Source organism: Nilaparvata lugens, chromosome X, assembly GCF_014356525.2.
Source record: "Nilaparvata lugens isolate BPH chromosome X, ASM1435652v1, whole genome shotgun sequence".
NCBI classification, from domain to species: domain Eukaryota; kingdom Metazoa; phylum Arthropoda; class Insecta; order Hemiptera; family Delphacidae; genus Nilaparvata; species Nilaparvata lugens.
In genome coordinates, this window is record NC_052518.1 from 53,410,141 (window position 1) to 53,436,478 (window position 26,338).

The 26,338-nt window shown below is 34.1% G+C and overlaps 1 protein-coding gene across 2 annotated transcripts in view; it reads right to left on the reverse strand.

Moving 5' to 3' along the window:
• Nucleotides 1-26,338, reverse strand: part of LOC111052862 (serine protease filzig) — a 314,546-nt gene that overhangs the window by 64,171 nt on the left and 224,037 nt on the right. For both annotated transcript variants that reach the window (XM_039443327.1, XM_039443328.1), the window contains one exon: nucleotides 7,532-7,646. In XM_039443327.1, the coding sequence (XP_039299261.1) occupies nucleotides 7,532-7,634 (103 nt within the window). In that variant the 5' untranslated portion in view covers nucleotides 7,635-7,646. The remainder of the gene's footprint in view (nucleotides 1-7,531; nucleotides 7,647-26,338) is intronic.

Consider the following 26,338-nt stretch of genomic DNA (forward strand, 5'->3'; position numbering starts at 1 on the left):
ATCCCGCATTACCTTTCTTCCAGGAATCCCCTATTATTATTATTATTATTATTATTATATTATTATTATTATATTATTATTATTATATTATTATTATTATTGATAATGATATTATTAATATAATAATAGTATTGTTTTGATAATCGATAAATATTTTTATTTTCACAAACTCTGTATAATAATATGGTGGATGTGAAACAGCTGCATCAAAGAAATTATCTCGAAAACATCTGTTTGGAAAAAAACATAGTTTTGAAACTTCGTTTTCCTGATGCAATGTATAGGCCTAGACGCATGGATTATTAATTTTTCAGCTAGAACAGTTTTTGAGACAAAGTGCTAAATAAACATCTACAGTTTTATCAATGCTGTATCGGCAATATGGATGCGCACGCAGTTAATATTTTTGAATGAAGGTGTTGATATTTTTACATACATAAATTATTTTCTTCCATTCTTATTTGATTTCAATTCCAGAATTAATCAAGCCCTGATAGAATGATTTACTCACTGTACAGTCAGTCGAAAATTATTTTAATATTGAAATGAGGGGTATTTTGGCAACCTGAACAAAAAATAAGTTCCTATGCACCTTTTCGATATTTCTTCAAATAAGAAAAGAGTTTTGTGGGTTGTCAAAACTCCCCCTGGAAGGGAAACTATCCAACTTATTCTATATTTTAGTAAAATAACAATGATTTCTGCGTTGAATACCATCATTGAAAGATTATTTGCTGCACATCAGTCTTTGAGAACTAAATAACTTTGATTCCTCTCACTTTCAAGATCATGCTTGGAGGGGCAATTTATTTTCAAGCCAAAATCATATGTAAAAAGGTACACATTTTTACTATTGCTATCCATATTCATTGGCAAATCATTAATATAAATATTAAAGAGGATGGGTCCTAAAATTGAGCCTTGAGGCACGCTATAATCAACTAGTCTACCATTGGACAGGACGCCATCTTTGTAAACAAATTGATTCCTGCAACTTAAATAAGACAATACAAGTTGAACTGCACTTCGAGTAAAACCATAAAAACTGAGTTTATCACCTAAAATTTTGTGCTGCACAGTATCAAAGGCTTTGGAAAAATGATATGACCTTAGACCAACAGAATCACCACTCTCTAAGTTGCTAATTACACCACTAACCACATCAAGTATGGGATCATCAGTGCTTCTGCCAGCCTGGAAACCAAATTGTATTTCAAAGAAAATGTGGTTGGACTCGAAATAGATTGACATTTGTTCATACATTGGAGTCTCAAATACCTTAGAAAAGACAGGAACAATAGCAATCGGTCTGAAATTTCCTTTTTCTTTTCTTGACCCCTTCTTATGTGGAGGTAAAACTTTAACATTTTTTAGCTCCACTGGATGAGTGTCACTAGCATCACTTGTTAGGCTATAGATTATTTTTATTAAAGAGAGTAGCATTATATGAAAAAATGAAAAGGTCTATCAAGAGAAGAACTCACTAGACTATCATTTCTATAAAGGAGAAAAAAATTTCTACTTGCAAAAAAGACCAAGTCTTTTCGCCTGTCAGAGGGAGCCAAACAAAATATTCTTCCCATCAAATGGATTCATGCAAACACACACACCCTCTGACATTCAAATGGAAATCATTTCAAACCATATTACTGAATTTTAATCTCAACAAACAGAGATTCTCTATAACAGAGTCTAAGTGAAATTTGCTGAAAACTTGTAGAACTAGTCTCTAGTTCAAGGTGTTTTGAGTCAATCAATTGAAATCTACATTAAAAATTCACAGTTTTTACATCTATAAATTCAACGAAACCATTTGACAAACAGTGTAGTAGTGATTTCATTTATATTGGTGTGTTTCAAACACATTTTGTAAGATAATATGCAAAAGAGGGTCATGCTCCAATCGTTTGATAAAACGTTAATTTTGATCTAGTTATTACAGGAGATGGATAAAGATAATAACCATTAAACGAGTTATTTGTGGATGTTTTCAGAAATTATCAATTAATTTTGTCTACCCGTCATTACAACTTAGAATTACAGCCTTTTATGATCATTCCTATACTAAGTATAGGAGTCATTATTACTTGTATATAGTGATAAAAGTCTTGTATCACTATCAATTCTGAAATAATGGATAAAATAACAAATTTAATTTAAAATATTATTGTTTCATTCATGACAGGTCATCTCTCGTGTTATGGTATGTGAATGAAGTTGTTGTAAATTGAACTACCTACATCATTTGTTACTGGACTATGAACAAACCAACGGATCGTGTATTTGAGCGAGGAAAAACCGAGGTTTGCAGAGAGCAGAGTGTACCAGCAAATTTCCTGCCATTCGTTTATGTTCCAAATTAGTGGACGAGGTCTAAATATTGACAGCAGCCACAATTTGCAGTCACAGCTTGTACATTTGGTTACCATGGCAACGGAATTGGCAAACTACTAACTCTGTGGTTTCACGCGGTTTCCCCATTCCAATCTCAGCCTTTGATAAAAACTTTGCCATGTTCATCAGTGGAGAAAAGTTTAATTTTTTGAAACCATTTCAGATTCTATCTCAATTCTGCATACATGCTCACATACATTTCTCCTTCCATAGACAAGGAGAGTGAATTATTGGTGACCGGTAGTAGTGAATGTTGAATGATACGGGTTGAATTATGTCTTTCTCAAATCACAGCAATCCGCTCATGATGCAGGAAAACTCTCTATTACTTGTACCAACTTGGACCGGAGCTATCCGAGGTACCGTAATCTACGTAGGATTGGGGATTACTGTGAACGGCGTAGGACGATAAATATACCAGAGGTAGAGACTTACGAGAATTCGTTAGAGACTTTTTTATCATTTAGGCCTACTACCATCAGCGGTACTCTCATGGCTACACCTACTCCTTGGCTCACAGTGCTGAGTGAAATAGCCCCACCCAAGGCATACCTGAAGAGAGAATACGAGAAGATTATCAGAGAGCCCAAACTCCCAATTATGCAGGATCTGATACCCCACCTCAACCGCCTCAAGTCTAGTCACCCACCGATGCAGACAACTTCTCAGTTAATTGCTGAAGATGATACAGCTGATAAAGGGTGGAATGCATCTTGGGATAACATCATTGGGCAGAATTCCTCTCTAATAAGGGGCCCAACAGTACAGGTGGATGGTATGATTCTTCCTCGGAAACAATGGACTCTTATCGATCGTTTCCGCACAGGAGTAGGTAGATGCCAAGGCGATTCTATTCACCTTGGGTAGATGCAAGTATTGGCGGTCAAAATGGGGCCTGACAGACGACCAAAAATGTGATTGTAGAGCGATAGTACATACTATGAGGCATATTGCCGAAGAGTGCTCCTTGCGATTTTTCTCTGATGGGGTTGGAGGTGTACGTAATGTTAGTGATAAGTCTCTGGAATGGCTCAAAGGGTTCAATCTAGCTTTGTATAATACAATCACAGAGTCCATCACTTTATCTTTTTATTTATTTGTATATTTATTGACGTGAGTGAATATTACTCTAGGGTTCACTTGGGGGATTCTATTCGAATTAAAAACTTCTTTTCTTCAACTTCAAAATTTTGGTCCGCCATATTGAATTCAACTTTATCTTTTAAAGAAATTGTCATATGATACTTAACCAAGAGACTGATTCTCAGCAGAAAATGAATGGTGGTAACCGCATATAGATATCTCAAACCGTTTTGAAGTTACTAATAAATCATAAAAAAAATCATAATTCGAAATGTTTAGCTTATATATATTTTTGGACGAAAATTGAACTTGAACGTTTTACAGTAGAAACATAACCTATTTTTTGGACATTTTATTAATTTATTAAAATTTGGGAATGGAAGAGATTTGAGCCAAGCCTGTTGTTCCTTCCTAATCATATTTATATGATTTGTGATTCAGTCTACGAATAAATAAATAAATGTGGAATAAATGGGTTTTCACAAGATTAAGTCCTAAGGACTCTAGTTATGGAGTATAAGACAAGTCAGGTCAATAATTTTACTTGATCAACCATAAGTTTACATAATCCAACACTAAGTAAATCTAACGTAGTATTGTTTTGATAGGAACTCTTGTACACTATGAAATACTCTATCAACTGAATATTTATTCAAATGCTTTCTTGAAGATCTTCAAATCATCATTAATCTAGAGGAGTTGTGTTAACTTGTAGTAAAATTTCCTTCCAATATGATCTGGTTTTTGCTCGAATAACCTACTATTGTGAGTCATCATATGATAATCTTCTCAGTTTCATTGTAACTTCATACAAAGATGATATAGTTGAAAAGTAAAGTTTTTTGAATAAAGGCGTACAAGAATATAAATGAATTATCTACTTTCTCTATACACCTGAGTGGCTTCTTTTGAATCTTAAACACTGACCAAATTCTGTTAAGATGAATTATCCGTTTACCCCATACTAGTAGTTCTGTGAACAGTAGACTTTAAAAACGTTTTCTTGACATTATTTAGCTAAATGAATCTTTACTTTTCTTCTGATAGATGTGTATTAGAGTCCTGTTTATTTTTCAAGTTAATTAACAGAGTAACATTCTAGCATAATTTTATCATACAATATATTGTAAACGTTACCTCATATAATAAATGTGCGATTCAGAGGTCTATTGTTAGCAACATCCAGGACTGCGTGCCCAATTTTGGCACCTCTATTGAAGAGGTTGGCCTGCGAGGAAACCGCGCACTCGGTATATGAAATTTAAAACAATAACATGACTACCTTCCTATTAGGAAAAGTAGCAATTAGATTTAATATAATTAACCAGATTTTGAAAGTTACTTTGATTAAGGAATTTGATTTGAGTACGATCCACATTTTCAGCTACCATCGTCATATTACCTTTTTAAACAAAATATATGCTTAGGATGGATATTATTTCTTAATGATAAACGCCTATTGAAAAAAAATATTCCCCAGATATTGAACTGTACCACAAAGTTATTCATTATTACTGTTGCAATGTTTGATATTGAAAACTAAAAACTGTTTCATATTTTTTCCAAAATAATAACTTACCGGTAATTATTTGTAATGTTTACAAACACAGTTGAATCATAATCCATTCTTAAAGATTTTTACTTGTTTTCTTAAAGATAAAAAAATCCACTTATTTGGAATATTATCAAACTCAGTTCACGTTTGAATTTGTATTCCATATGATAATTTATCCAGTTCGTGATGATCTTTTGTGAAAATATTTCACAAATCAATTATATTAATCAAAAATATTATAATTTCTTCAGCATTATTTAGTTGATTTATTATTTTTAATTTTATTATTAATCACTTAATATCGGGGGACAGAGCTTCGCTCTGAAGTACAAACTCATAGGAAATTTATTACGAAAGAGGAGATTATAATTTATTCATAGTTCATACAGAAAGGTTCTATTTAATCATAGTGGATTGAGATTCCCAGTGGAATGCAAAAATATCTTTCACAAAGGCCGGTTAAATTTTAATCCTGATTAATTTCACGTGAACCAAAAATCAGAGAAGACCATTTTAAAAAGATTAACTATGAATTTAGTTTTATCATGACATTGTAAGCATAGATTAGTCAATAGTTTTTCTATGTACATATTTGTTTTATCATCTTTTACTTGTTTTCTTGGTTCTCATTTTGAACTGAAAGTAAATTTTGTTATCATGACGAGTCTGTTGCTTACGCTGCCATTTTGTGACACCGTTAAGGGGGAGGAGACTGTCTAGCTGGGCCAATGGCAGGTGTTCATACCCTTGACAAATAGCAGTACTTGCCTACTAGTATAAATTCTTCTGCTCTTTTATATAGTTTTAGTTTATCAGAGATTGACAATGGTTTAACAGCCGAAACCGGTCATTCTAATGATCATGAAATCTGTGGTTTTTGAAAATTTCTTAGTATTTCTATCCAATATTCTAAGAGGAGTGAAAATCCGAGTTAGAACATAGACCGCACTGCTTTCGGTCAATTAAAATAGCATACCCAACTAATATGTGATACTATAAGGTTATGATAACAGTATTTTTTTATTATTTAACCTAGCAAGCTGCCACAAGACAAATAATAATTATAAATAAATAATTAAAATAATAATAATAATTAAAATAATTATCCCAGATTGAATTTTATTACCTTCTCAATGTAGTTGTAGTAGTAAAAATGATTTATTGATGATTCAAACATATTACAAAAAATGAAATTCATATAAAGAAATAGCAAAAACTAAATAAAACACCTTCTACATAATAAGAAAATATATTTAAAATATATTTTTTTATTATTTAACCTAGCAAGCTCCCACAAGACAAATAATAATTATAAATTAATAATTAAAATAATTATCCCAGATTGAATTTTATTACCTTCTCAATGTAGTAGTAGTAGTAAAAATTATTTATTGATGATTCAAACATATTACAAAAAATGAAATTCATATAAAGAAATAGCAAAAACTAAATAAAACACCTTCAACATAATGAGAAAAAACAATACATTATTATGGCATAACCTGTAAGGCTGTCTGCCAGGAGTCGGTTTTAATAGTTGAATTCTTCTATTAAATCTTTTCTAAGTTTAAGAGCCAATTTCAAGAAACTCGTCAATTTTCCCCAATCTTTCCCATTTAGCAACTCAACTACTTCTGCCTCAGTGAGTACATATTTACCTAAGTATGCCTTCTAAGTGCCTAAGTGCCTTCTCAATGTAAGGATGGCATGTTAATTTCCTGTCAATAGTCAATACTCCCAAGAATGCTACAATCTCTTCTTGGTTCAATTATTCATATCTATATATTTAATGCACCGGGTTTTAAAACTAGGTCACGATCGCTTTGCAAAAAAAGGAAGAGGAGTGAGAGTATAATTATAACATTATACTATAATAAAGAAAAAGACTTATATACGTACGGGATAGGAAAATTATGTTTGGCGCATCATCACGTCTGAACTACTGACTGAAATTTTGCATATAGATTCTTGATTAAGGATGGTTATGGGGCTATTTTCAATTCTTCAAAATTTTATAACGTCAAGTTTTCAGTTTTTCAAGTTTTAAAATAGATCCTTGCGGTGGCATGGATTACCTGCTAGTAGTACAAATGGAACGTATCGAATTGTTCTGTTCAAGGTGTTAAATATGTAAATGAAGAGTGGAAAATCAGTGTTAACTAACACTTGAAAGAGTAAAATGATATAGTTTCAATTTTTAAATTTCCAATGTACTCATTTTTATCATTTTTGTATGATTTATTAGTATTTTCAAATGTGAATATCTTGCGAATTTCAAAGATCATGAGCAAGTTCTCCAACGCTTTCAAGTTCAGTGACTAGATATGAATGTAATTCAACAATGCTAATAAAAATTCAAATACGATAAACAGATATAGGATGATTCTTGGACGCCCTTCCCACTCATATTATCTGCAGTGCAGTAGTTCATCAGTGAAGCTTATTGATGCACACGTGTGAGCCGGGAACGATTTGTAATCTTTGGAACACAAAACTGACCTTGGTGTGTTGGGTGTTGATTGTTGGTGTTGGGTGGTGGGAGCGCGGCAGCCAGCCAGGTGCAGAGGAGCAGGCGGACCGCCACAGATCGATCGGGCATCATACGCCCCTCATTCTGCAACAGCAAACAACCAACATGTTAGGCCACCCAAAAACAACGCAATCCGTCCTCAACTCAACCATCATCATGTATAATGATCGACATTGATTGCAACTTAAACATAAACTGAAAGAGACTAAATTTCAACCATAGAAATTATCATTTCCTGCAACAACACCACAACAATACTCATCTAGGTATGATACTCATGGCTAGATAATACTCATCACCCCACTGTATCAACTAGGTTATAGAGTTGAGTAAACATCGATTGCATCGATGCTCAACATTGATTAGAACTCAAACATCCTATAAGTCAAGAAAGGATATTTGTGATATAATAATAATTTTCTATAATTTCTCTCTACAACAACGACACCATGCACACTCCACCCCTAGAGTTGGTACGTTAACAGTTATTACATAGAAACATTGATTGACATCCATAAACATTCTTAAAAAATATGTTTCTGATAATAATTTATTATATTATAATGATATCTTGAATATTTTGAGTTATGAAAACTTATCTATACTATAATGAAGGAAAGAACTGTCTTATACACGTACGAGATATGAAAATTATGTTTGAAGCATCATCACGTTTGAACTACTGGACTGATTTACTTTAAATTTCGCATATAAATTCTCAATTAACCGAGGATGGTTATAGGCCTATTTTTAGTTCTCTAAGATTTCATTACGTCATTATAACATTGAGATTTTAGTACGTCAAAATTCAAAAAAGACTCTTGCGGAGCACGGGTTATATGCTAGTCATGAATATTATTCTTAATTTATCAATTACAAAACACTGGAACTCATGTTTAGCGTATCTTGATCGATTTTTGAATTGTAAATGAATAAACTAATAGAATGATGTTGTTTTATTCATGACTAAACTCTCAATAATAAAACTATTGATTTAACAGCTTTGTTCTTAAGCTTGGAAACAAATGTCGCTACTTCAACAGAGTAATGATTGTAATTTCTTCAATGTACGCTCAATTAAAGATCTCTTTACTCCGTAATTTCATTGAGACTATGGGCACTCAACTGAGTACAAATTTAAGCGTTGCTTTTAAAGGTACAGTTATGTACGAGTTCGAGTTCTAAGATAGTTTCCCGGTGTTATTTGACAGTAGAACTTCAATTAATTGTGACCAGACCTAATTCGGTTAATAAGATATTCAGATTATTGGAGTTTTAACAAACAAAAAAAAAACTGGAAATTCAGAAAAAAGCCTCATAAGTTTAACACAGTATTATTTACTTCAATTATAACTGGTTGAATACTTTGGTTTGTGAATTAAACTTTGTTATAACAGCGTTTGAAAATTCCTGGAAATCGCGGAAATTAGCGGAAAATTTGCCTAAAATTTTGCGGAAAATAATTTTCTGAAAGTGATGATCGGATAATTGGTTTTCTACTGTAGTTAAAGATGTAGGTTCTCTACTCATCTCTCATGAACATTTTCAATCTTCCCATCACAAATACATGAGCCTGGCTGGGGCTTATATGAGCATTATTCTTAATAGTAGAATACATTCCATAGATCTGAAGGTCTGTAATGTCAAGGAAAGATCGAAATGGTTTTGGAGTGCTATACGAAAAATGATCAAAAAAGTGAAAGGGGAAAATGATAGAAACTTGGAGATATGCTCTTGAAAGATATTGAAACTCTCAATCGTGAGAGTGAAGTAATAGATAGAGAGATTGATTGATTGTTTTATCTTTCTTCTGGCAGTGTTGAAACCATTTGGTTCCCTCTACCACCCAACCAGGCCAACACAATTACATAGCATCAATATAAGTGGAATATAAGTAGTGATAGAGAGAGAGAGTAAGAGAGAGAGTGTGATTGATTGATTGATTGATTGATTAGCTGCCTTTATTAAAGACCTAGGAGGGCGAAGTTGTGGCGCAGCCGGCCCTCTCTTACACTTAACCCTCCAATACAATTCTAAGTAAAACTAAAACACTGTACACCAAAGATTATAAGATAAAATAAAACAATTTACAAAATAATAAAATTTTCAAATAGCGAATGAAAGAAAGAAAAAAAACAAAATTTCTTTCTAATTTGAATCAGTGAAAAGAATACAATAAGAAAAAAGAGAAAACTGAAAAGTGAAAATGGAAGAAACGTCAGTTCAAAATCCATAGATCATTTCGATAGAAGTAGAAAAGAAGAAAGAGAGGAATAAATTAAAGAAGGTAGAAAGGACACACATACACACACACACACACACACACACACACACACACACACACCAACACAGACGTTAAGATTCAGTGAACATTCCAGCCGAGTCCACCACCTCTGATCCACCGCAAGACAGCCGCACCGAACCGAGGATGTCCCTCAACAAGCCTTAGCTCAGCAGGCAGAGAATTCCACAAACTACAGGCTGTCACAAGGAACGATTTGTTGTACATAACAGTCCTATGTGTTGGGACAGCCAGCAGATGGGATCCATGCCGCCGCGTTCCTCCACGACCAAAATCACCCAAGTAACGGTACTCTACTGCCAGATACTTAGGGGTTTTAGTTTTCAATATCTTATAGAGGAAGCACAAAGCATGATGTGATCTACTCTCACGCAGCTTCATAAGTTCAAGTCTGTTAAAGTATTCAGTTACATGGTCGACACATCTCAGGTTAAAGATAAAGCGAACACAGTAATTATGAGCACGCTGCATCCTCTGCATAAGTTGAAATGTCATGTCAAGAGTCACAATGTCACAGTAGTTGAAGATCGGGAAGATCAGAGTCTTGACCAACATAACCTTCGTTGAAGACGGAATGAAGTCAGAGATCCTCTTCAATGTCATAATCCCCTCAATGACCCTGTTACAAGTCTGAGTCACGTGGCTGGTCCAGTCAAGAGTCCTTGTCATTGTAAGTCCTAGATTTTTCACGTCAGAACTGTATTGCAATAGTATGTTATTCAATTTTATAAATGGTCCGTTAGTTATGTCAAGTGTGTTTGAAAGTCTTGAATAACCTATGACTATTGATTTTGATTCAGTTTCGTCAATTTTGAGTCCATTATTCTCAGTCCATTGTACCAAACGAGTCAAGTCAGCGTTGACTTCATCAACTGTGACATCGAAGTCATTTTTCTTGCAGTGCCAGTATACTTGCAAGTCGTCGGCATACAAGTGATATCTGGTCGTGAGTAGAGTGCTTGTCACGTCATTTATGTAGATGCTGAACAGTAGAGGACCCAATACCGAACCCTGAGGAACTCCTCTGTTCACTTCACGCCACCGTGAAGAGGCATCCCCGACTCTCACACACTGACACCGACCCTGAAGATAGGACCTCACCCATGCCACAGTGGAGTTGGAAAAACCTAAGCTTCTGAGTTTATAGAGTAAAGTGGGATGGAAAATGCTATCGAATCCCTTACTAAAATCTATTAGGACCAGAACTGTTAGCTCTCTACCATCCATAGCCCTACGAATGTCGTCAGTGACTCTCAGGAGTGCATAGGTGATGCTATGACCACTACAGAACCCTGATTGAAAGTCACCAATCAATCCAGAACGATAGATAAATGAGCTTAATTGGGAGTGAACGATAATCTCCAGAACCTTGGACAAAACGGACAATAAGCTTATAGGCCTGTAATCAGATGGTGAGAGAGGGTTAGGGATCTTGTTCAAGGGAATCACTATGGATAGCTTCCAGTCATTAGGAAAAACGGACATTAAAAGTGAGGTATTGATCAGATGGGTGAGAAATGGGAGGATAAAAGGAAGGATAATTTTGATGAACTCAATCAGGATACCATCTGCACCAACAGCATTACTCTTAACTCGATGAACAGCCAAGAAGACCTCTTGCTCCGTGACATTGGAAAAGTAGAAGTCCTCATTGGGATTAAAATCAGGCAGAGAGTCAAAGTGAGCACGAGCTTGGTCCAAACCCACAGGGATGTCAGTGAAGAAGTCATTGAGATCATCCAGCAAGTGGGCAACAATCGGTACCTGCCTCTCCTTGCCAGCCCCAATCTCCCGAAGAGCACGCCAAAGAGATGAAGTTGATGATCGCTTTGAGGAGATCAAGTTATGATAGAATGTAGCTTTCGCATTTCTAATTGTTTGCTTGCAAGAGTTCCTCAAACGCTTATAATGATTGGAATCTTTGGGGCTTTTTGAAGCTCTTGCAATTTTGCACCAATAATCTCGATCCCTCATTAGCTGGTGTATCTCATCTGTGAGCCATGGAGCAGGATCTCTGGTTACTCTGCGATTTTTCAAAGGAACATGTTTTTCAAAAAGAAAACTATATTGTGGTTAAGAATGTCCAACATAACATTAACATTGTTAGTTTGGAATATCTGTAACCAGTCAAGGTTAATTGCATCATTGAACAAATTGTGGTAGTTTATATTCTTATATTTAATCTCTATAAGTGATTATTTTTGGTTTAGGTTTAGGCCTCTCAATATAATAAACTAGGAATATCATATCATGTGCAGAGAGGCCTGGAAAGGGGATCTGCCCATGACACACAGCTGCTCTCACATCTGCAACTGCAATAAGATCAAGCAATGTGTCCGAAGTGGATGTATGGTGCGTAGCTTGGAGAGGCAGCAAGGTCATACCATTCGCAAAAAAACATAGTGGTCAGTTGTATTTTGTCATGAGTATCAGGTCCAAGTAAGTCAGTATTGAAGTCACCCATGATAGCCACATGTTCATAGGGCACCATCAGCTCAAGTAGTGCTTCCTCAAATTCTGACATATACCCAATATGGGGTGGCCTGTAGCAAACTGCTATTAACATTTTAACTCTGTTACACTTAACCTCAATAAACATGCATTCAGGTCTAGCTGCACGGGATGTATCAGAGGAAAACTTATGAACAGGCAGCAGAGAACGCTTGACAAACGCAGCAACCCCTCCCCCATTCTTGTGTAACCGGTCATTCCGAATGAGCACATAATCCTCGAGTGCAACAAGTTGATTAGGGATTGTCGGTTTCAGCCAGGTCTCGGATATAAGAATGATGTCACAATCTTTGCCCTCGAAAGTGTGCCTAAATTCATCTATATGACAGAGAAGGGATTGCGCATTAACATGAGCGATCTTAAGTCGATCCGGGAGAGGAGAGAATGCCCGCTTGAAGGAATCGCCGACACTCAGCGCGGCCGCGCCGTCATCATGCTGTATAGACAAGGTGGTTGCGACGAAGCAGCAAGGCAGAAGAGGGGGGTGAATCGGCGAAACAATGAGAAGCTACAAAAAAAGACACTTACCACATTCATACTGACACACACACACAAAGAAGGAAATGATAGAAGAAATATAGAAATCATAAGAGATAGAAGAAGAAAATAATCAAGTGAAGCCGTCGAGCGCTATGAAACGATAAGATAACGCTATATTAGATGGCCTAGGCGGTTCGGCTCCATTGATAATTATAAACGTACTAATACAGTGAATGCAAATAAATCCACAAGAATAGCGAATATTGATAGAAGAGAAGAGGAGTAGAGAGCTGATAACTCAATCAAGATACTGTAATTAGGTAGAGAATAAGAGAAAAAAATATATAAGGAATTGAACTGCATGCTGATAAATATAGGTATGAGCGATAACTTATTTACATTGTGACACAGAAAAATGAGAAGATTACTTTAAAAAAAAAAATATATATATATATATATTATATATATATATATATATATATATATAAGTAATAATAATAAAAGCGTAAATAGTCGATAGTAATAATAGGAAAGAAAGTAATGTTATCATGTAACTTTATCTTGACAAAGTGATAAACCCTACCGATTAACAAGAATTAGAAGAGAGAAGGGAGGCAACATATAAGTGAGGCGTAGTCAAGATAACGGGATGAGAAATACAACCAGATCACAATCACAGAACACGTGAGATTCTACTCTTCATTCACACACATAAATACACATAATGCAAAAGCAGCATCAAGACAATATATGGATTTGACTGAATGGAAGGTTCTGCTGATAAGAAATGTTATACCGACTCAGATTTCATCCAACCAGGTGACTGATAATGAAGAGAAATTAAAATAGTTAAAAGAAAAATAAAAATAATTAATGACTCATTGAATGAAATTAAGTGGATGAATGAATCTTATCAGTTGAATTGAATTATAGAAGTGATCTGAATTAACTGTAATAATCAGCTGAAATAAGCAATAATTTACTGAATATTATTAACTGCAATAATAATTGAACTGTCAATTGGGTGAAATAATTAACTGTACTGTATAATAAATGGAAAAAAAATTATATAAAAAATTGTTCTTTCAGGTCATTCTCAATTCAGAATTTTAGTCCAAGCTGAAATGCTAACAGAATAGATACAAACAATATTGTTGCTCACGGCTCACTGGAATGAATTCTGTCACCCTCGCGCCACATCACTCTGCCGTCGACCGTCCACGCATTCCGGATACCCACTCTGGCGGCCACCTCGCGGAAGTGAGCATGTCTTCGTCTAGTAAGGTCCTCTCTTATGGTGACATCAGAACCCTTGAGCTGCCTCCTCGCCGATAACATCGAGCGCCGGGTCTGGTAGCTCACGAATTTCACGATAACAGCTCGTGGTCTCGCCTGAGTCGCTCCAATACCAGGAAGACGTCCCACTCTGTGGCAGCGGTCGATCTGCGCTGCATCCACCGCGATTTTCAATCTGTCACTACACAGCTTGGTGACAATCTCGGTGACATTTCCTCCATTCACCTCCGGAATGCCAAATAGTCAGAAGCCTCACCTCTCCCAAGACGTTTTGCCTAAATGGCAGTCCTTCTTTGAGCAGTGGTGAGGTTTGGTCACTCAACCCAAAACTAGTGACCTACGTGAGTTCCACTCCTGGCTTCCTTGTAGGTCCTTCCCTAGAGAGAGGGGTCGCCAAACTGCCTCTAGGGCATCTGGCCACCCTCGACTCAGCCTCTTGAACTACATTTTTTTGTGCCTGGAGTTTTACCCATCTCTGGTCTCTTGGGTTTCTATTTTTGCCACTCCGAAACTGCCCTGATAGGACAGATACCGTGGGTTTGAAGGCAAGGCAACTTCTGGAGTTGCCTTGAGGTCCATTTTAGTCGCCTCTTACGAGAAGCATGGATACTGTGGGTGAATTTCGGTTCTCAACACATTCTTGAGTACGATGATTGACTTAAAGCTCCCCCAACCCACAGGGGGAGCCTCCGCAGAAACTCCATTCAGAAGTCCTTTCTCGAAGCAAATACAGTATATATATTGTTCCATTCCATTTCAGATTCGATTAAAAGTATAATATGGCTGCTAGGCAACACAGAACTCATATCCCGATACCAACCCACACTCAAACCCATTCATGAGTGCAGTGCAAACCTATCAGATCAATGCACAGCTAAGTAGAGGGATGATTTTATCACATAGAGAAATTAGATTTTATACTATATACAAGGTATATTTTTATATTTTCTTCTATTATTTTTTTTATATTTATATTTTTCAATTTCAAATTAATTTATTTTTTTCAGTTCAAGTCACTTGGGTCACGTATTATTTTTGCTTATAATTTTCAATTTTTTATTTTATTAGTAATTTTTTTAGTAACTGGATTTTATATAGTATCTAGTGTTGATGAAGTATTGTTGTTATTATTTCTCTTATCGATTGTCAGAAGACTCCTCCATGCACCCGGACTTATCGTCCAAGCATGGACTTATTAATCTACTTTTTACTTGTTTTTCATATTAATGTTTCAATCTAATATATTGCGTTTACTCTGTTTCTACATACTATGTGATGTATAGAGTTTTTGAATAAATTGAATTTAATTGAATATGTTTGGTGTCTGGGCGCAAGTATCCTGAAAAAGGCACCTCGTTGTGTTTCAAGAATGAGCGAATGAATGATGGCGATAGCACAGATGAACACCTTAAAAATGAATAGATATCAAAATATGCAGAGTTCTGATACGTCGATTGAAATCTGGTAATTGATGAAGATATTTCACAGTTCTCATTCATGAAAATGTTTGTAAAGATATAACCTCTACAATTTTTTATTTGAAGTTTTTCTCTAAAACGTCTTTTCAAAAATTATTGATTATATTAATAATCAAAAATCTCCCAAAACATTGATTCACTATTTTTAAGCTTTCTCCTTAATTATATTTTTTGTGGTAGATATGGAGGAAAATGTTCAATCTATGAAATATAGATTGGTTTTTTAACTTTGAAATCTTATGTCTATGCAGGCTGTATTTCAATTGATCAATAGATGTATCCAAAGGCTCGATGCTCATTTGCGACGCTAAGAAGTCACGTTTTCATGAGTGCAGCGATTCTCAGGCAAATTCTCAACAAATTTCACTATCACTGCACACTTGTGCGTATTGACAGCGACTCACTGTAGAGTGAAGTGGATTTGTACTCAGCGATTTTCGCAGCTTGGACAACTTGCTGATTTATCGTGATAAGAAAGTTCTGATTTATTTTTTCCAAGTTTGGCGTAAGGTACCGGTTGTTAAGAATTATGAAAATTAATTTTAAAAAATCTGGTGTGGTACACTCACACAACTTTCCTTGCACACAGACCAATACCCAAAAATCATGTTTTTGGACTCAGGGGACCTTGAAACGTATAGAAAACTTGAAATTGTGGTACCTTAATTTTTTTTGGAAAGCAATACTTTCCTTACCTATGGTGATAGGGCAAGGGAACTAAAAATAATTGAATTAAAAAGGAGGAATCAATTCATCAGCAGTATAACCAAAGAGTACTCTGCGTTTTTTCAGCTTTCTCAAGAACTTATTGGAAAAAAATGTTCAAGCTTCGTACACAGGCTAAGCTGAGGTAAAAAATGTTGTATTGGAAAGGTTTTCAAATAACACCCAAATTCCGCCCAGGATCGGCGGTTTTTGAGCGTTTTTCCTGCGTTTTCTAGGCCTTCTCAAGAACTAATTGGCATAATATCATGTTCAAATTTGTTATAAAAGTTCAGCAAGGGTCTAGAAAGAGGACATCAAAATTACGCCGAAGATACGCCCTACATTGGCGCTTTTAAAGCGTTAGTCAGTGTTTCTTTTTTAAGTTTTGTCAGATTTTTCAGAAACTAATATTGAGAGAAGATGTTTATATTCGGTACAGAAGTTCAGCTAGGGTGGAGACATCACTATCTCTGCAGAGCTTCTTGGTTACATCGAGGATAAGCCAAAAATTGGCGATAATGTCCTCAGCACATTAACATTTTATAACTCACTAGCAGAAACCCGTGCTCCACAAGGATCTATTTTAAAACTTGACGCAATGAAACTTTGAAGAATTAAAAGTAGGCCTATAACCATCCTTGGCTAATAAAGAATCTATATGCAGAATTTCAAGGTAATTAGTCCAGTAGTTCAGACGTGATGATGCGTTATTATTTTGATGATGAAACATTATTTTCCAATCCCGTACGTGTATAAGCCAGCTCTTTACTTTATTATAGATATAGTTAACTACTGCAAGAGATAGGATTGTGGAACAGAATAGTGGTGATACTATGATAGCGCCAGAAATGTATCAAACAGAATAGTAGGTACTACATGAACTTTTTGAAAGTGATTTGAAAAAATCTGGTGTGGTACACTCACACAACTTTCCTTGCTCATATTCGAAACTACGATCAGACTTTTGTATATGTGTATATATAATTGTTTTCAGAGTACTTTTTCCTTTGTGTAAATTGTGAAATTCAATGATTTTTTTTAGTCATCATTTTTTTAAAGTCGTCAAAACAGCTGTTCTACAGATGAAATATCTCGACTATGTGTTCTTTCTATGAACTGCTCTACCTACCTACCTCATGCACGAGAAGGAGGTTACAAAGTCCATTTCTCAAGGATGGGGTGGACCCCCCATTAGTTTCCCAGAAAGGAGACTCATGCCAGTTAATAGAGCTGATAAATAACTATACAGAGTATGAATTTGAAAAAAATCGGTCACGTTATTTTGAAAAAAAATCGTGAAAAACATGGTTTTTTAGTAATTATCCGCCATTTTTCTCAAGAATATTACGGAGCTCCTGCAATTTTCCAAGGAAAAAACTCATGTCATTCCATAGGACTTATGAATAGCTACCCATGGCTTGAATTTGAAGAAAATCGTTAGAGCCGTTTTCGAGAAAACCGTGAAAAACCTGGTTTTTGGTCATTATCCGCCATTTTTCTCAAGAATATTACGGAGGTCATGGAATTTTCCTAGAAATGAGACTCATGCCAGTTGATAGTACTTATGAATATCTATCCATGGTATGAATTTGAAGTAAATCGTTAGAGCAGTTTTCGAGAAAACGGTGAAAAACATGGATTTTTAGTCATTATCCGCCATTTTTCTCAAGAATATTACGGAGCTCCTGAAATTTTCCCAGAAATGAAACTTATGCCAGTTGATAGGGCTTAAAAATAGCTATCCATGGTATAAATTTGAAGAAAATCGTTGGAGCCGTTTTCGAGAAAACCGTGAAAAACATGGTTTTTTAGTCATTTTCCGCCATTTTTCTCAAGAATATTACGGAGCTCCTGAAATTTTCATAGAAATGAGACTTATGCTAGTTGATAGGGCTTATATATATATATATATATATATTATATATATATATATATATATATATTATATATATATATATATATATATTATATATATATATATTATATATATATATATTATATATATATATATATATATATATATTATATATATATATATATTATATATATATATATATATTATATATATATATATATATATTATATATATATATATTATATATATATATATTATATATATATATATATATTATATATATATATATATATTATATATATATATATTATATATATATATATATATTATATATATATATATATATATTATATATATATATATTATATATATATATATTATATATATATATATATATATATATATATATTTACGTTTTTGTGCCTGTTGTGGGTCCAGTAAAATTTCAACTCTTATGTAGTTCCCCGGGACCCCCCATTTTAAATTTGATCAGATAGTCACAAAATGAAACTATTATGTTATACCTGAAGAACTTGACTTGCTGAATGGTTATATTCCACTCAATTTATGATATATTCATCCATAATTAATCTAGATCCTTGTAAAGTTATTCACCTCATGATGGTCCTTTCTAACCTCCAAAGTGCTTATATAATTCTGCTATATAAAATCTACTCCTATGTTGGGTCTTGAGTGATTTGGCGCCAACATTAGAGTTGCATGCAAATTTTACTCCTCAAGAAGGTCCTTCAATATTATAATTGCTGCGTGAAATGTGCTCCTATGTTTGGTCCGCTGAGCTGTGTTGCCAATTCTCATATAGTAAATAAATTTCACTCCTCATGAAGGTCCATCAAACGTTGCCATACTTCGTCTTTGTAATAATGATTCGAGATTTGTTTGAATCAACCAGCGACCGGCTCCATGAACTTGTATTGCACATAACTCAAAACATTTTGTAGAGCATTGTCAATAAACTAAGATTTTCATGTTGTCAGAATATGTAAAGGAAAAAAATTGTACAAGCACCGTTTTTTTATGCATTTAAAGTTGATTAATAAAGTTGATTTATTTATTTATTTGAGGTTGCATAATAAGTCAAGCATGCTCAATAAATGTAGAAATCTAGGAGATTACCCTGAAAACCCCAATGAGCTGTATCAGTTGAAAGGGAATTACCGAATTAAGAGCCATTTGCACAGTCAAAGCTTAAACTGAATTTAATCAGCTGGTGGCTTAAACTCAAAATGTAACACATTATAACAAATGAGACTTGATATGGATTTAATCCAGTTTAAGATGGAATTTTCGTTTAAACTTTCACTGTGCAAATGGCCCTTAGAGAGACAATAACAACTATAGAACAAGTACAGTTTTCACGAAATGAAATTTTTCAAGTTCAAGATGACAGACAAAAAGCATTACATTAGGGAATTTTTGGGGATACAAGGCATGTGTTCAGGAGCTGCAAGCTTCAGTGGGTGGCAAGGTCGGTGGATGCTAATGGTGTGAGCGACCATAAAGGTTTTAAACATCCCTTCTCTTGAGAATATAAAAAATGGGCTGTTAATATAAAAGAAATTCATACATCAGAAATTAACCACACTAATCTTAAGGTATGAACATCTGAATAAAATTGGGGAATGGCCGTGAAATTCAAACTTATTTGCTGGAATAATATCAAGGTTTCGATTGTTAAAACTGAATGAAGACTTTTGGGCAGCAATGAATTTTAATCACAATACCATCTTTACCGAACACTGCCTATTGTTATATTGATTTTAGAATTATTTCGTGTATCAATAAATTCAGTTTATTGTAGTGACATACACAAGAAAGTACAATAATGAAGGACTACTGGAATCATTAAAACATCGAATGCTACAAACTGTTACTACATTTACATTATAATGAGCAATGTACTCCAACATCTTCCAAGTATGACAATTATTCCTTATAGAATATTAGTGAGTCTAACTCCAATCTCTAGAATATTATCAAATTATCTGATATTAATTGATTTGTATACGAAGTATTCATCCATAGAAGTGTAGGTTCATTCCTTAACACAAGGTGGATCTTTTGTTTAAATCTCTACAATTCGTGTTGGTCCGTTCAATGGTAAGAATATACTCAAGTATGTAATTTATATAATGTATATATTTATTAATTTATATATGTAATGTATGTATTTATGTAATAGAAATCTTAATTACTGCATCACTGTATATTATATAAATTGTACCTGATTGGATAAAGATATGAAGAAACATTTGAAAAATATGATTCCAAGCTCAGAAATGCTGAAAATGCATTCATTTTTCCATGGAATAAAATGAGAACTCAAAGTTCAGCTGAATGTCTGGTAGGGAATACGGATATTACTCTATTTTTATTCTTAACCAGCATCACATTTGAAAATGCTTATAACTTTGTTAAATTTGGACAGATTGATTTGAAAATTTAGAAGAATCTCAAATATATGAAAAAAACGTTCACGACTTTTTGTAGAATTTTCCCATGACTCCTTCACCTTCCTAAGCCGAAAAAACATAATTATTATGAGAGTTGTGACTAGGGATGTTAATCCCGGGACTGATTTCCAATCCCGGTATTTCGGGACTATCCAATATCAATCCCGGGATCCCGGGACTGATCCCGGGATTGGCAAAAATCAGTTACATGCATTTTTAACCAATTGTTCCTCCTCAATTACATGTTCAGTAACAGTGTGTGGAGATGAAAAAGGGCCCATTAAAGAGGGAGAGGCTATTATTAAAATGAAAAAAAAAATACTTGGGAATAATATTGAAATTGAACATTATATTTCTTTGAATGTTTTCAAGATTAGGAGTAACTGTTTTATTTCATGTCCTACCTTAGATTTGCTGTATCCTAGATGATAGTGAGAACTGAGGAAAGCAAGATAACTCATCAGAGTCTTTTTTATGTAGAACAAAAGCATTTCTATCCTACATCAGGACGGGATAGAGCTCACAATTTAATTACGTCAAATACTGTGAAGTGAATTGATATCACTTGAATTAATAATGTATTAATAATAAAATAGAATACTTTTTATTGTAAGACCGTAACGCCATACCGACCAAACAACGCGAAAGCAGAACCACTACACTACTAAATGAAATTTCGTAGAGCCAACTATAATATTTACTTCAACTAGATATTCTACTTATGATAGAGAAAGAAAAGAGGAGAGGAATAATTAGACAGAGAGTGAATCGTTAGTGCTTTTTAATTTCTGATTTCTGAAGTCTTTTCAAAGTTCGGAATGCATTCCAAGGAAATGCCATCAGCACTATTGCAAATATTGCGCCGTCTAGACTGGTAATTGTGGTGCTGTGTGAACAAAAACAAGAGTGTAGAGACATAAATGTTTCTTCTTTTCCGACTATTGTATTGTCGCTCTATCTAATAAATAAATAACAACCAATCAACAACCATTCTGCCAATTTTGCGAACTGATAATGCGAATTCTATTATGCCAGTACAGAGTACAGTATACAATCAATATTATGTATATGCAACTGTAGGCTGTGCCTGTAGAATAAATTGGTCAGACACTTAGAACAATAAATTAGTTATAAAAACTCATATCCATCACCGTAAATAAATTCCATATTGAATTGTTTTTGGAAAAATATGATTCTAAATTTCAGGTTCACAATTCCGAAAATCCCGGGATTGACGCTGAAAAATCCCGGGATTGTTAGGTATCAAAAATGGACCGGGATCCCGGGATTCGGGATCCCGGGATTGACATCCCTAGTTGTGACGCTAGGCAGAAATTTTCAAAAGTCGCGCTTCGTTCAGCTGTCGCCCGACAAGGAACTGAATTGGATAACTTTTCCCGCGTAACAACGCTATTGGGTAGTTGAACTTGAACCGGCAAGTTCAAACGATATGCATTCATTTTATCTCTCTATAAAAGTGGAAGCTGTAGATAACACCAAGTTACTTGGAATACAAGGTACTGGCCACGTGCATCTCGATCTTTTAATGATCAGAGTCGGATGATCAGTGTGACATCATTGGTACTCTAAATATCTATTCTTCCTCAAAAAGTAAATAACTTTCAAGTCCCATCGACATCTCCTACGACTCATACAATATTTATCTTTAATTTTTTTTAGAAATTCAATACTTTTGGACGACTGGATCTTTCAGAATGATTGATTTTGTAAGAGCCTACATCGAGCCTGTTGCTCTCTTATTGAAAATTAACATGCTTTTCCTGGCTCTTTTGTAATTCAATTACTCAATGCTAATGAATTCGATAAATCGATCATTGAATAAGGTATTAAGAACATGAAACATTGATTGTACTATTATTTCTTTCACAATCCTTTATCTTGTCTGTGTACTGTATATCATAATGTAGAATCAATAGAACTTCTTGCCTAATCCCTTAGGAGGAACTCTTTTTTCAGGAAAATTATGGCTTTCACATACTTGATGAGGAAATAGTTTTCTGGTTGAATCTTTCTAATTGAAAACTATAACAAAAAATATAAGGGCGAATATTATATTAAAGCATGGATTGCGCGTGAGGAATTCTCAATAATTGTATTGAATACTTGATCTCGTATTCTGAAACACATAATATTTCTAATTTAATTATTTGTAAGAGGAATTCTCAATTGGTACTTATTGTAGAACTCTCATTCTTTATTTATTTGTGAAAGGGAAAATCAACTCTTCATGATTCAATAATAATGAATTTAATGAAAATGAATCATACATTGAAAAGTATGCGTATGAATATGAATTCATACTATAAGTATCCTACAATATATTCCTTCTAATAAACTTGATAATTCTATAAGGCAAGTGATCGGTTGAATTCCTGTTTGAAAGAATAGAAAGGATGACAATCTCTTTAATCAACTCGGAGGGCATTTCAATTCTAGAAATTGAACTCTCATAAACTTAAAACAGGATAATGTGCGTGGTAAATTCCAATTATTTTCAATCTCCACATTATTTTCCTATACCGGAAAGATAATATAGTTGGGCATATTTTAAGATATTTTTTCTAATAGCAAATTATTCAGTTTATAATGCATTTATGAATGTGAGTGTTATACTATCACCCCATACTTCCTTTTGTTCCATAAATTGGGGCTTTCTACCACATAGAGTGTGAGTGATGTATATGTGATAAAAATTATGTTACTAGATTGTGCCTTGGTCACTGAGTGTAAATAATTTTGAAACCAATAAAGTTCTTTATCGAAAATTAAATTGGAATTTAATTGTTGATCAATCCAATTGATTGGTAATAACAAACGAAATCATCAAATATCATAATATAATATCATAAGGGAGGAAAGTGGTGCGCTTATCATCTTCATCCGTTGATCATCCACATTCTCCTTTCAAATCACTGATGGAATGCCCTGCACTAACAACCTCTATTCTCTGCAACCGCACTTGATTTTACTTTTATCTAATTAATATTAGCTTTTCCTTTATATGTCTTCTGCATTGAGATTGGTATTAGAATCAATTTTGAAAGGATAGATATTGGTTGAGTTTGCAGAAGAATATCACAATGAACAAAGGAAACAGCTCGAATGTGTACAACGTAATAAATAACGAGAAAGCTCGAAATAACTATAAAGTATTCAAGCCAAGCCTAATTATTATGCTGATAAAAACAGTGATTGAAGAAGTATATAGGTCTATATTATCACTCAAAGTATTACTAGGAGAAATAGGCTACATTCAGTACCTTTTTTCAACTTTATAATTGTTGGGGTATTAAAACTTTGAATAGAAAACCTCCAGTAGAAAACCTTTGAAGCCATTCATCTTTTCAAATGTTGACAAATAAAATCTATTCATTCATTCTACGAGTATCCCTTCTCGTAGTAACAAATGAGAGTTCTCTATCTCCAAACCGGTATGCCCTTACATTATCGAGAATTCTGGAAGATCTGGGAGTTCAAAGGTGATGAATTTCTAAAAAAAAATTGAAGATAAATATTGTATAAATCGTAGGAGATGTCGATGGGACTTGAAAGTTATATACTTTTTAGAAAAAGACTTACAAAGCTGCTCAAGAAAAAAGATAAATATTGTATGTGACCGTAACACACAACTATCACCTGGTTAAAGTATGTGTATATGTGTATATAATTTTTTTCCTGAATTAAGAGTGCACTCCTAAAGGATTAAAGATGTTGAACCGGCAAGATGTTCTACTGATTCTATGTAATATACAGACAAGATATGAAGGATGTTGAGAGAAATAATATTATACTCTAATTAATGTTTCCACGTTTTTAATTCCTTATTCAATGATCGCTTTATCAAATTGATCAGCATTGAGTAATTGAATTACAAAAGAGCCAGGGAAAGCATGTTAATTTTCAATAAGAGAGCAACAGTTATTCGATGAGCAGGCTCTTACAAAATCGATCATTCTGAAAGATCCAGCCGTCCAAAAGTATTGAATTTCTTGATAAATAGAAGAATATAAATTATTATTTATTTTTTAAGAAAAAATAAAATACAAGAAGATAAATTCTTGTATTAATCGTAGGGGATGTCGATGGTACTGGAAAGTTATGTACTTTTTGAGAAAAAGACTTACAAAGTTGCTCAATTTAACATTGAAAAGATAGGAAGAATATACTTTTAGAGCACCAATGACGTCACACCGACCAGCTGGTTTGGATTTGTCAACGCGCATCTTTTCGTGGCCAGTATCTTGTATTCTGTATACCTTGTATTTTGTATACCAGTACCTTGTAGGTACATTGGATAACACCTACTTTTTTCCCAACTTTTCTTTTTCTTCTGCTTCTCCTTCTTTGTCATCTTGTTCTTCTTTTTCTCCAAATTAGAGAATTCTTAATAATTGTCCTTTCATATTGAGTGATAGCTCATTTTACTCAGCTCTTCAAGGCGGTTTCAATGCATATTTCGGTTGCCTGACAAAACCTCACTAGTACCTCTAACCTCACCAGATAGGCTATGTATATTTTAATGAATTGCACTGTTGACTTATTTATTACACTGTTGAAGTATTTTTGGAGCAATCCCGATTGTCTGATTATTCAGAAACAATTATTGTTGTTTTGCATTAGGATTCTCTAGAAAATAATAAGTGATCAGAGAATCGACAGTCTTTAAAAAGTTGAATGAATATAAGTTTTGCGTAACCTTATCCGAGATAATGAAAACCGAGTTGAAAGTAATCAATTTATTATAAATATCGTTGAAATAAAGATAGTCATTAAAATGTGATAAGCATCCTCAAATTCTTCTACAACTTTGTCACACTCCATTCTCCCCCTTCGCAAGGACGTTGCAAGGGGGTCTTGGTCTGGACCCACCTCCCGAAATTCATATTTTCATTAAATTTCAAAAAATAAAGATGTTTTGAATCTTTCAAAAATGTTGAGCAGATTTTGCGTTTTATCAGCGTTTTCGAGGATACAGATGTTTAAAATTAATATAGAAGTACAGTTAGGGCAGATCAACTTTGTCTTTGAAAGGATTCGAAATTTCATTAGAGATAGGCCTACGCCCGAAAATAAGGGTTTCAGCGGTTTTCCAGCCTTCTTCTGTGTTTCCTTAGCTGCTGCTTGATGATACGCCTATTTCCTAAGCATTTGGAATGAGCTTTTCCTAGTTTTTCAGTAACTACTGAACTTGAAAAAGTTTAAAATCGATACACGGGTTCAGCTTAAGTGCTGTATTGAAGGGTTTTTCCCCAGTATTTCATTGCATTTTTCTAGATTTTTCAAGTGCATTGGAACTCAAAGAAGTTGGATGGAATTAATGTTTTGAAACTACTTCTCTACTTATCATTTCTATGTCAAATTTCAAAGTACTAGACTGAAATACAAAAATCCTTTTAAAGTATCATATAATGTATGTGTTACATACGTCTTCGTATAACGTACTATGTCTCTACATGGGAATTAATATTTTTAATAATCTTAATTAGAATAGACAAAGATATTTGCAACTCTAAGCTACTTGGATGTAATTAATTAAACAGTAATTGCGTCGAACTTGAAAGTCTCTATAATCTATTAAATATTTGAAGGGAGAATGTGGAATGTAAATGGAGGCGAGTGAAGCGAGCCGACTCTTTTTGTGTGTCATACCTCTT